Below are 13,512 nucleotides of genomic sequence, written 5' to 3' on the forward strand. Positions count from 1 at the left end.
CTTTGTGTTTGTTTCTCTATCACAGTACATTTCTTTTCCATAGTTTCGGTGTCCTATTTTTTACCGACTTATCTAGGATTTGTTTAAAATTACGGATCATGATAAATGTACGATTAAAGGCAAGGCAAAGTCCGGAAAAAACAAATTGAAACTTATACTTAGTTGAAAGGACAATTGGTTATTGTTGATTACAATTATAGAAATAACTTTATCGAAATACTTGGTTTTCTTTTACATACATATTTGTAATTCCTTTTGTGCACCATTCCATTCCTACTTGAATATGTAGACTATAAATAAAAACTCGGCATGGTTTCCTTCAATTCATTATTACAGTATAGATCTTCCATGATTCTCTTGGCTTATGATGCATAGAATTAACAATTACGGATTTTTTTCGTTCTTTTTTGTTCCTTTATATTGATTTAACAAATCTAGTCACCTTATTATTCTATTAAACGATACTGGTTGGAATGATTTCTCCATTCGCATGGACGTCCGGAAATGGAGGGGGCCACGCCACCCGGAAATTAAAGGTAATCAAGAAGTACATATTTCACGCATATAATTTCATTTCAGTCACAGTAATATATGAAGGGCCAGGGGGAAAAACGATGAATGTTCATTCGAGACAATTTGCCAGGAAATGAAAAACAAAGTATTTCTTTCCATAAGAACGTTAATATATGCCAAAATAATAATGCGTTTTTCAGGCACTTCTCATCGTTTCCCAACCAAGGCCGTTCTCATTCTTATAGTACAGCTTCTGAACTATCAGATGGCGTTGCGATCTCAAAATGGGCGAAAAATCGACATTCATCGTTTTTCCCCCTGGCCCTTCATATGTTAATTATTGCAAGGGCGTTGCAGGAACATGATAACTTCAAACTGTAGAATATTTTTAATGGGAGTAATACTATTTTGGGGAAATTCTGTATAATTCTGCCCCCCCTCCCTTGGACAAATATCTTGCTTGTCCCTTCCTGGAAAAAATCCTGAAGACGTCCATGTATCAGCGGCGTTAAAAATTTCATTAAATGTCCATACATCACCGTTGACAAGCACACATAATATGCATGTAATGATACAAGAGAACACAGCTTTTAAAGGCTTCTTTTTATGACAGTGAAGAGAAGAATAACACGCGCAAGTAATACTTTTAAAAGAGAACAATCTAGCCAGAATTGGTGTAGCATAATTCTAATACAACTGGCAACACTTGATCTGTCTGGCAAAGGCAATGTCTCTACCATGTACGGATAAGTCGAACGCAAAGTATAGCGCAGCGAACGAAGTTCTCAACCCCGAAAGCACACACAAACAAGCTATGTACCAGTTTCACCCTCCTCCCCTCTTGAAACGGGCACAAGACCAATGAGCTAGCCGATTGCACTGAGTCACCTGCAAGGAACACGGAATACGGCACAAAACGAAGCTGTCTGTTGTATGGGGGAGGTGGGTCGGACAAATCTGCAAAAAGAAAAACTGATTGCTTGAAATTATTCGTAACCCATTCAACACATAACATTCAAACCCTTATATCTAAGAGTCACAATACAAAATTTGAAATACCCCACGGATCCCTGACGTCATAGGGTGCTGTGCTGTAGAGCGACCACAAACAAAAAAGCTTCGGTCAAAAGTCCCAGTGCACCTCCTCCTTCACCCGTTCGACTAGGGCCATAAGGAAGCATGATTCACTCTGTCCCTCCCCTCCAAGCGGGGGCGATCATACAGACAAACAACTAGAGTACGTGGAAACAGGACTGCAGGCTCTTTTCCATGCGGTCCCATTATAACCACTCCGTCACGGAAGTCGGCTTTAACGCGCCCATTCCATTATTCATAGTTGCATTACAGCATTCGTGTAAAAAAAACTCCTAAACGGATCGGAGCGTGCTGTCAAAGCACCACGCTCCGGAGCGGAGTGCTGTTGCCTCACGCTCCGCTCCGGATCGGAGCGTGCGTCTAAAAAATCTGAACCACTCCGCTCCGGAGCGGAGTACTGCTGTATCACGCTCCGCTCCGGATCGGAGCGTACGTCTCAAAAAGCTGAACCACTCCGCTCCGGAGCGGAGTGCTGTTGTATCACGCTCCGCTCCGGATCGGAGCGTGCGACTCAAAAAGTCGAACCACTCCGCTCCGGAGCGGAGCGTGTCTCTCAAAAAGCTGAACCACTCCGCTCCGGAGCGGAGTGCTGTTGTATCACGCTCCGCTCCGGATCGGAGCGTGCGATTCAAAAAGTCGAACCACTCCGCTCCGGAGCGGAGCGTGTCTCTCAAGAAGTCGAACCACTCCGCTCCGGATCGGAGTGCTGTCGTACCACGCTCCGCTCCGGAGCGAGGAGCGGAGTAGAAATGACGCTTCGAAGTCGCTCCGGAGCGCTCCTTTAGTACGCTCCGCACTCCGCTCCGAAACCCTGGTAAAAAGTACCTTCTTCCATAAGCAAGGATGAAAAAAACTGTTTATTTAACAAATCCAAGTAGCCCTAAGCATTTAAGGTTCCGTTGATGGAAAATTGACTAACCAATCGTGTTCCACACAGCACGCCACACCATTAACTTACCAACACTAACCATTCAGCTTTGATCTGTCGAAAATGGGTTATCAGATTAAAATCATCGAATATTCTGTTTATGAACTTCCTTATGAACATAAACATTAGCCTTGTCACTGTGAAGGACTTTTAATTCAATGGAAGCGTCACACTGTAAATTGTTCGCGACAACCATTCATAATGCACAGCTCTTCATGGATGTATCCGATTAAAATAATGTGCAATGGCATGCGAACGTCTCTCCATAGACGTCACTTTGATCTCGATGCATTACCGAAGCGCTAAACAAATTTTAAGGCATTTTTCTAACACCTCGAAAAGGAGCAAATTGGTACAAGAATTCAGTCATAACTTTTTACTGGTTAAAGATACGTCAAAAAAACCTTCACCATTCCATTTCTCGTGAAATTCTAGCCCATTTTGATATGTCGCACGACCCCCTTCCCATTTAAAATTCTGAAGTCGAATTCAAGATGGCCGCCGACCGTGTGGGTGGCGTCAATGTGGTTCCCCCTTGGCCAGATAACGATTGGGCATCGCCAATTTCAAATTCCATGCCGCAGTGGCCTTGTACTGAGGGTGTTAAGTGACTTATTGAGCCACCCTGTAGAAGTACATTCATGTGGAAACATCGCATATCTCGAATAAACTATAACATGGTCTAAAATGGCTGACTGCAATAAGTTGCGGTAAGCCACAGATCCATCAATGTAGCATTTCTCTGAGTACATAGACGTAATGTAAACATTTGCATTAGAATATGTCCAACGTAAAAATGAGTTTGCCTGCTCAACGTTTCAATTGTTGAAAGCATAGTCTGGGTTGCGATTGTTGAAACTCGTTGCATGGAAGCCTGTATTGTACATGTCCATGCTCAGTTGATTGAAGCTAAATCGCTGGTATTTTCAGTGGAATTTTAAGAATAAGCGGATGTCAATGTTGCAAAACGTGCAGGAAGCTGAACAACTAACACTGAAGATGGCGCCGGTGGAAGATTTGAAAGGATTAACACCATCTGTCGCAGAAGAACCACGCGCAGAGATACCGGACTACTTCAGGGTCGGAGGAGACGCCACAATATCAGAACCACCACTACAAGCACCGCTGGATGATACGGCTAAAGGAGAAAGTGTGAAGAACAGCTACCTAGAGGAGAGGAAAGTAGCTGATACACTAGATGTGCCGAAGGTATGGAGAAGAAGCGGAGCAGACAACGCAGAGAGTAGAGACTCTGCCTCCAAATGCAAAGAGCTCTTCCTCAAGTGGAAGTTGAACGTAGTGTGTGCGAAATTAAGGAAATCTTTGCACAGGAAGACACGCGAGGAAACCTATTCCTGCCTGAGGAAAATCAGAAAAGTAGATTTGGACTGGAGTTTAGAATGTGACCTGACCAAGAAGACTCACACAGCAGGAAATCCGAATTCAAATAGATTTGGAAAATTTCTCCAAGAAGCAGCAGTTAGAAGTGAAGAACAATTACCGCTCGTTGGAAAAATAACTTCCACTAGGAAGAAATCGAAATTTCATTCTGTGATCTGTAACTTCATATATTGCGTTCGGTTTTAATGTTTTTTACTTGCTTTAAACTGTAATTACCTGATGTGGACAAAGTTTATCGGCTACACCGTTATACTGATTGAGACTTAAACCACTTGATGCGGAATGTACCTGGATGTGTGACGTAAATAGTTAGTTAAGTTAGAAATTGTAAATAGTTGCGTTAGGGGCTGTAAATAGTTAGTTAAGACTTAAATAAATATAATAAGGATTGTAAATATTAGTTTAAGCTCTCTGTGCAAACATAATCTTGAAGTGTAGGCAATTTTAAGTCATTATTGAACTTGGAGCAACCAAACAGATCTTTGACAAGCATTCCTTTCATTTCTTTGATAGATAGAACACTGATGTATTAGCATAAACTGAGAAGTGACCTTGATGGAGTGAGCTGACTTTATAGTGTAAGTCTGAAGATAGTGCATTTGATGAAGTACCTGAAAAGAACAAAAAATAGCGACTTGAATTCCTAAGACAAAACAGTCCAAACTTCACTATATTGATAGCAAAACTGTAGTAGAGTGAACTAGTAAACGAAGTATATTGAAAGAAGAGTGAAAGGGACACTTGAAGATTGTTATTTATTATTAATGCAACGTAGTCAGCGGCGTGCCCAAGGGGGGGGGTTGGTGTGGGTTATAACCCCCCCTTTTGGTCCAGTATTCCAAAAAGAAAGAACATCAAAGGTAGGAAAAGATGGCAAATTGAGAACTGACTACCAGAAAAAGTGTACGTAACCCCTCCCTTTCGAAAATCCTGGGCACGCCACTGAACGTAGTTGACACCACGCGTACCAAACAGTAAATACAATTACTATGTAATTAAAAACTGATACTTGCGTTTCTTTTCTTTTCTTTTCATTTTACAGCATCTGCTTACACAAGAACAAAATAGCCATCCCGGTGGCTGATCTTGTCACCGACGGTTTCTGGTTCGAATCCTGGTCTGAACATGGATGTTTGTTTATGTTGTTGGTTCATTAGTTTCATCTGATCCATCATTCATTCTCATAGTTAGAACACCATAATCAAGAATGAAACAAAACGGCACATAATGAAGAAAAATAAAATACCAAATACAATAACAAATATTGAAATTATAGAAAAATAGCTGAACTTTGAGAACAATGCAAAGTTCTGCAGTCTATAGAATACATTGCTACAATATGTTATCTACTGTTCAGTTTTGAAACTTGATTTTATGCCTTATCTGGGCATACATATTTTAATATTAACTAAGTTTATTATTAACTGTAATACAGCGCGTCCCGCTGTAGTAATCGAAAGGGGGAAAAAAGTAAAGACGAAAGTAAAACTGAAAGTAAAGCGTTCTGTTTCGTGAAAATTTCCATTTTGAGCCATGAATCAACCACCTCCTTCACATACATCCACATCCTTAAAACACTCAAACATGAGACAGATAGATTATAATCACGTGTAAGTGTGTAATGTAGTGGAGACACCATAACATTCCAGAATTATGAATGAGATCGAAGAATTGCAAAGTTTGATACCGCTAGATCCAAGAGGAAAACTAAGGTTAAACGTTTCTTTTGAGTCCATTTTATGCTCAGCGAGGCTAATCGTCATTGAGCATGCAGCTTAGCGTCGGATCCGAACCACTGTGATTGGCGGATTTAGTGGGAGGGACATGGGGCACGTGCCTCTCCCAAAATTTGAGACTTGTCTTTTAAAAAGTATTGATAGCATTCTATTACACGAATGGACGGTGTTCGAGCAATAATTTTCCAGACAGTAGAAGAACATTACATTAATTGGGATTGGGGCTAGATTTACTACACCGAAAATCAAATCCGGAACTGTTGGTTACAAGGCAATAACGTTAAATGATGGACACGAAGAAAAAGATCAATATTTTCAATGTTTATGGCAGTTTCACCTGCTGAAATGAATTCTCAAGCTTACCCCGTTTCTGTAATCATTGTTAATACAAATAACTAAGAACTGCAAATATCTACTAATGTTATTACCTTATAATCAAAGATTCCTGGCTTCGTTTCCTGGTGGATGTAGATTCCACTTTGAAGGCCCAGTTCCACTACAAATTGGCCTTAAATCAACCCTCTGTAATTGTCCTGATATATTGCATTACGCCGCACACACACTAACACACATACCAGGGGCGCCGAATTGTCAAAATTATTAGGGGGGCTCTGATCCCTTTTTTAAAAATAAAAAATACGTCTTCGTATAGCAGTTTTTAAGCAGCTATTAAATTCCTCATGCAAATGAAATGTAACATGAAAAACGTTTAGAAAATGTTTCAAAGTCCCTTTATGTCTTTTGTGTCTGTTCATTTATTTTTTAGACAACAATTAACATGTAAAAATAATCGAAAACGACCGGTATTAGTGTGGAATCCATAGTTTTCGGGGTCGCTAAGATGAATAGTGACACTCCCAATGCCGTTTAACTCCAAGTTAATCACCTATCGAAATGGGGGAGGATGAGAGGGGGTGAAAAATAAAATGTCAGAAATGACCTAGAAAAGTGTCGAATCCATAGTTTTCAGAGTCTCTAAGCTATTTGGTGACATTGACGATGACGAAACGTGGTACACATATGACTCACAATCTGGAAAGAAATACTGTGGGGGTAAGACACCCCTGGTACCCATAGGGGTGTGGGTGGGAAGGGGGTGACATGTAGAACGACCGATATTTATTTATAGTGTGGAATCCGTAGTTTAAGGGGCCGCTGAGATGAATAGTGACATTCCCAATGCCGTTCAACTCCAAGTTCATTTTACACCAGAGACGTCTCCTGAACGCATGCGGTGCATTCTGCGCATGCGTCAATTGTGGGAGAAAGGACAGCTTGCTCTGCGACGACATTAATGAGCATTTCTACATTCTAATTTCTTCATATAAGAAAAGTATTTATTTTAGACGAGAACGCTCAACTACGCTTATATTACATTTCTTGGATCTGAAGTGAAAGAAAGTAATAATTATTTTCCCACAATTTCCCGTTGCTGAAGAGCCTGAAGTGTTGACTGGGATAAAATGGGATTTTTCACTTTCGACAGGTAAATTTTACAGGGATGTGGGGGGAAGAAAAAGAAACATCCGTTCATCAGCTGACGCTGTACGCTGTCTGACCTGTCCTGTCTGACGGTCTGGTCTGGCGTCACGGTCATTGATGGTCACGTCGCTTGCTCCGACAAGACGAAAGCCGGCTTCATGCGTAAAAGTGCTTTGAACATTAGTGCAGTGGTGACCTACTCGAATAAAATTAGGACAGAGTGAGGGAACCAGGTATTTTTTTATTTTTTTTAAATTGACTTATAAAAACGTGCTTCATATCTAAAGAAGGACGGAACTACCACTTTTTCACCGGAACTTAACAGTGGCTCATGTTCGTGAAAACTTCTTCAAACATAATTTTGTGTCATAATAATTTTACAATGTAATGAACGTGAGAAATGAAGGAGCGAAATGAGGATAAGGAACGACGTACGATGACCAGACCCCTCTCCGATTTTCTTCATATTTGGCATACTCACTAATTGAGGCCTCCTAATCACGAATCGGAAGTTAAAAAAGTTGTCGGAAACGTCTAGAAATTCCAAAATAAGCTAAAATAAGGCGTTAGTTTTCGGGATGGAAACCGTCGATTTTCGCGAATTTTTTTGTTTCACAAGGAAATATAATAATAATAAAATTTTATTGTCATTAGGCCAAGTACAGCAATAGACGAAGTCAATAGTTATGATATGCACATAACAGTGTGAAACATATAGGCTATGCAAATCTAATTAAATTATGTACCAAAATTAAATCATATATCTACTAGACATTCAAAAAACTCATTAATATCATAAAATGGGTGTAGTGACATACCAAATTGTAACTATGTTTGCCTAACCTAACCACACGTCAATGGTTCGCAATAATTTTGCAATTTCTTGACGTTTCTGACAAATTTTAACTTCAGATTCGTCAATAGCAGGCCTCAATTAGTAAGTATGTCAAATCTGAAGAAAATCGGAGAGGGGTCCAGTCATCTTAAGTCATACCGAGAATAATTATTTGGTAACAGTTCGTTATATCGAAGACACATTCCTTCATTTTTACACAAGAAACTACTTACGGAAATGAGTTTCTCTAAGGTTTCTAATGTTCGTCGAGGTATTATATTTCAACACCATTAAGCCTTGTTTCCATTATTATGAAAAATATAAATATGCTGACCAAGGCAGTAATTTATTTTATTAAAAACATAAACTAAACGTAACGTTTCAACCTTCTAGCAAGGTCTTCATCAGACTCTGTATCAAGTACAAGTACTTTTGTACTTGATACAGAGTCTGATGAAGACCTTGCTAGAAGGTTGAAATGTTACGTTTAGTTTATGTTTTTAATAAAATAAATTACTGCCTTGGTCAGCATATTTATATTTTTTCATTATATTTCATCGTGGAATCTATTTGACCCGGAAATCATGTATTTTGCAAGAGAAATATCTCACTGACGCACAATTGCCATTGCTTTCCTACGTGAACCGGATGCTCCATACGTTTCATGACGTAACCCCCTCTCAGTGTTTCCAACCCCCCTTTTTTTAAGTATGCTTGCCTAACCAAACCTAAACTTATCGAAAATGATTTGTGGGTCTATCCGTCAACTACCCGTGCATAATGTTCAATTTGCACAAGTGACAAACATGATGCATACCGACAACGGTAGTCAATGTGTGCCCACCATATTGTGTGTTAGGGAAGCGAAAAAAGGAATAACAAGAACTACTGGTATGACTTAAGATGACCGGACCCCTCTCCGATTTTCTTCATATTTGACATACCTACTTACTAATTGAGGCCTGCTATTGACGAATCTGAAGTTAAAATTTGTCGGAAACTTCTAGAAATTGCAAAATAATTGCGAACCATTGACGCTAGCCCCATGAACCATTGACGTGTGGTTAGGTTAGGCAAACATAGATAAAATTTGGTGTCGTGGTAGTATCAGGATCTAGAAATTGCAAACTATTGACGCTAGCCCCACAAACCATTGACATGTTGTTAGGTTAGTTTCGGTTGGGTTAGGCAAACATAGTTAAAATTTGGTGTTGTTGTAGTATCAGGGATATATATATATATTTCCTTGTGAAACAAAAAATTTTGCGAAAATAGACTGTTTCCATTCTGAAAACTAACTCCTTATTTTGCAATTTCTAGATGTTTCTGACAACTTTTAACTTCAGATTCGTGATTAGGAGGCCTCAATTAGTGAGTATGCCGAATATGAAGAAAATCGAAGAGGGGTCCGGTCATCTTAAGTCGTTCCTTATCCTCATTTGGCTCCTTGATTTCTTACGTTCATTACATTGTAAAATTCTGATACAAAATTATGTTTGAAGAAGTTTCCACGAACATGAGCCACTGTTAAGTTCCGGTGAAAAAGTGGTACTTCCGTCCTTCTTCCGTCTGTGCCAACCTTATATCCTCAAAACTGTTGACTTGTATTTTAATTTAATCAACAGATTTCAGCATTTTACCTAACATAAAAATTTATTTGGAAATGCCAAAACCACACATAACTGACACATTTGGCTCTTACGTGTGACCAGCATTCGTCCATTTCCGGCTACTCCAGAACTGTATCAACTTTTTTTGAAAACTAAATGTCATTGTATTTGGTATGATTGCACAATGTAGAGAATGTCTCCAATTTCGTTAATATTTGGTATGGCCTTCTAATCACGAATCTGTTGTTAAAATGTGAGGGTCACGTGTAGAAATTTTATCATTATGCATGGGTAGCCCCACAAACAATTCACGGAAAGCCCCACGAACCATTTCCGGTTAGGTTAGGCAAGCTTAGTTAAAATTTTGTTTGTAAAACAATGCGAAACAGCTCTAAAAAAATTTCAACTTTCATCGCCTTTTTTCCAGATTTCCACATTTTAATAACAGATTCGTGATTAGAATTCCAAACTTAGTTAGTATACCAAATATTAACGAAATTAGAGACATTCTCTTTATTCTGCATTTGCTCTGTTACACATAAATGTTAAATAATATTGCAGGAATTCTAACAGTATTGAATCTAACACTCCTAACCTAACAAAAACAGAAAATTGCCATCAGCATCGCACTTAACGTAAAATTACGGCCCAAGTTCCTTTTGTTTTATTAAGGTTTTGTTCAATATCTTATTTCGTGGTTAGGTTAGGTTTGGTTCTCTTAGCATTAAAATAAAGTCCCTAAATGCTAAGGATCTGAATTACATTCATTACCACTAGTCTACGATACTGTCACTTGTCCATGGGAAGTGTGCATGCATGCGTAAGGCAACAGGTGTTTTTTTTTTCAACATAAGCAGGGCTCGAAAAATCCCAATCGCCAGGTCGCCATGGTGAGTAAAAGATTCAGCCTGGCGACTTTGATCTTTTGCTGTAATAAATTGTGCATGTACAAAATTTTGAAGATTCTGAGTTCAAATTGCAGTACAGCGTAAGTTAGCAAATGATTTTTTTTATCAATGTTGTGTGAACATTTCATAGAATCAGTGCCTTAATCCTTTTCCCCCAACCCCTAATTTTCTGCTTTCTCACATGATATAGCGATGTTTTGAATACGGTGATGCTAAACTTCTTATAGTATGCACAATTGGTAGTAGGTGGTTTCCTGGTGCCTAGCTCTGAAGAAGATTTTTCGAGCACTGAACATAAGTAACTTTTTTTTTTTCAAATCCAAACAGAGCTCATTACTTTAAGGAAGGTTGAAAATTCGTGTGACAATGATTTCCAAAATTCTACAATAACTAGTCTTTCTGCTAGGTGAATTTGAAATAAATCATAAAACAGTATGAACCATTACCTAAGTGTATACTTATAACTCGTAACTTCTTTATTTTAGTTGCTGTGAATAGAAGAAAGTGTTTCCTAGACATGGCACCACAGGCATCTAAACCATCTCACCAGTTGGGAGCTATTGCAAGGAATTACCTCCTCATCTATAATTTTTTGCTGGTTTTGGGGTAAGTCCCTTTTCCTTTTCGTTAATGGATTTAATTTTGGCAATGCTTTAAACAGTACTTATTAATTTTGGAAATTGTAAATTTCGCTTAGAGTGACCAGGACAGTCCCATTTCAGAGGCATGTCCCGGCCATCCCATCAATATTATAAAAAGTCTGCTTGAAAACAAAGTCTAAAGTTGAGTGACTTTTCGTGCTAGGCACTGTTAATACCTTTTACAGCACCGCACCTGCTTCAGAGTACATCTATGTTGGTCAGATGCTCAAAACCGTATTTCCACAATTACTAATAATTAGTGAATGCTAATACAATTTTCTGTTCAAAAGCCAAAACAAAATTATTGAATAAGTGACAAGGTACACGAGAAATCGTAATACATCTCCAAAAAGAATGAAAAGAAAATAAGGTTTGTTTGTGGGAGAAATGGGCACACATTTTTGGTGAGTTGGAAGTAGACCACATACAGTATGATGTCCTTCTGAAAGTGGTGGTAATGGTGTTATGCTTGGCTAGCACATTCTCCCCGTTGAACATGTTTTTTTCAATCGTGAACAATATGTGGCCAGGTGACAAATCTTGCTTGCTGAAAGTTGCGGGGAGTTTTTTTGAATGGTTGGTAAGGAATAAAGCTGCTCTCAAGAAGATTTCTCATTCTGATAACTGCTTATGCAATTTCACAACTTCTGCGTAGGCCTAATATCACTGGTTGGTCAGGAGGGAGCAAAAGCACTATGTATGTCATACTGAGCTTATAATTATAATTAATACATTTTCATAGTGGGGATCATATTTTACATATTGTTTATATCATTTACAGGATCCATACTTTAAATAATAATAACACCTGTATAATTAAGCCTTACCAATTTTCTAGGAGGGTGATATGACCTCTTTGGGATGTCCCATTTTTGGTTCAAAATACTATGGTCAGCCTAGTTTCACTGCATTCACATAACTAATTTGGATAAAACATATATGTATCATTAAATTAAGATTAGTGCAATTACAATTAGTGAAATTCTCCTCCAATTCTTTCTCATGTGAACATTGAGTATTTTAAAATAATATAACTGCTCGCCTTTCATATTTATTTCCAGAATCTGTTCTCAAAATTATTACCTTTGCAATATAAGCTATTGTTCTTATCAATAATACATACAGTGGCCCCCCTTATTTTAAGTTTACAGATTTTACATTTTCCTGCATTATACATTGATGGTGCACAGCATACCCAATTTTTTGCCCGATTTAAAATTTCCAACATTTTAGGTTTCTTCAACTTGGTCCTCTGGAATACGTAAAATCAAGGTTCTACTGTATTTAATGCAAATAAATGGTTCTATTGGAACACCAATGGAGCTATGTTCAAGGCTTACATTTTTCATCAACATGATGCAAGGATAATTAATTTAATTTTAATAATATAATATTATAATATATAATTTTTTGTGGCTGAGCTGATACTGATGCTTAAAAGTTGTAATAAAGTTGATGTAAGTCAACTTTCCCGGCGACGAATGATGAAAAGATTCTCTAGTGCTATTGACCAGGTTAGTTGTGGAGAGGATTCCAAGCTTTTGAGAGCTAACGTTACTCTCATCTTCAGGGTAGAAGATGAGAGTGTATATACCACTTCCACAACTCCCAAGAGAATCTTTTCATGTAATAAAGTTGTTAAAAATGCTGATTGATAATAGTGTGTAATATTCCCCTCTAATTATATGAGTATGAATTAATTTAATATACCAAGAATTTGGTTAAAATATTTGAGAATTACATAATATTGAATTTTATGATATGTTACCACAAAATTCTGTTTACTCTTTGCTCAGAGTTATTAGTTTCCTGTAAGATTTTCGTATGCTTTTCATTTCATTGCAGGTGGCTAAATGTTCTGATTCTTTTTGTGAAGTACTTATTAGAACCTCGGCCCAGCAACACTTTGTGGGAGCAAGTCAGGTTGTCGTTATTGATATTCCAAAATGCTGCTCTGCTGGAGGTAAGAACAAGTGAATTTTCTAATGATTAATTTATAAATAGATTGTGACTTACTATCGGATAAAAATTGATGGATACTTTGCTTTGGACTCAATTAAAAATTATCCACTCGGCTATGTAAAAACAAGTTTACCAACACTGATAGATATCCGTTTGGATACAGATTTGCAAAAATTGATAGTATAGAACCTGAAAGAAAAAATTAGTTCATTTCATAACAGTGCATAACCAGATGGCTGGACAGGGTTAAACCTACTATCGGATTAAAAATTATGGATACTCGAATTTGGAAACAAATTAAAAAATAGCCTGTAGACCTACATAAAACGGAAGAAAATCAAAATTTAGCTTATTCAATTCTTCATTATGCTATGGTAAACTTTTTTTTTTTCAAGTATGCC

General features: G+C 38.0%; 1 protein-coding gene across 2 annotated transcripts in view; it reads left to right on the forward strand.

Annotated features, from left to right (window-relative positions):
* Positions 1–13,512, forward strand: part of Hacd1 (3-hydroxyacyl-CoA dehydratase 1) — a 120,414-nt gene that overhangs the window by 82,146 nt on the left and 24,756 nt on the right. Inside the window, exons 1-3 of one of the 2 annotated variants that reach the window (XM_083129892.1) lie at positions 7,208–7,388; positions 10,994–11,114; positions 12,995–13,112. In XM_083129892.1, the coding sequence (XP_082986018.1) occupies positions 11,026–11,114; positions 12,995–13,112 (207 nt within the window). In that variant the 5' untranslated portion in view covers positions 7,208–7,388; positions 10,994–11,025. Of the gene's footprint in view, positions 1–7,207; positions 7,389–10,993; positions 11,115–12,994; positions 13,113–13,512 lie in introns of those variants that run through there. The other variant, XM_083129893.1, reaches the window with a different exon arrangement.

This window comes from Lepisma saccharinum, chromosome 10 (assembly GCF_977018435.1).
Source record: "Lepisma saccharinum chromosome 10, izLepSacc3.1, whole genome shotgun sequence".
NCBI classification, from domain to species: domain Eukaryota; kingdom Metazoa; phylum Arthropoda; class Insecta; order Zygentoma; family Lepismatidae; genus Lepisma; species Lepisma saccharinum.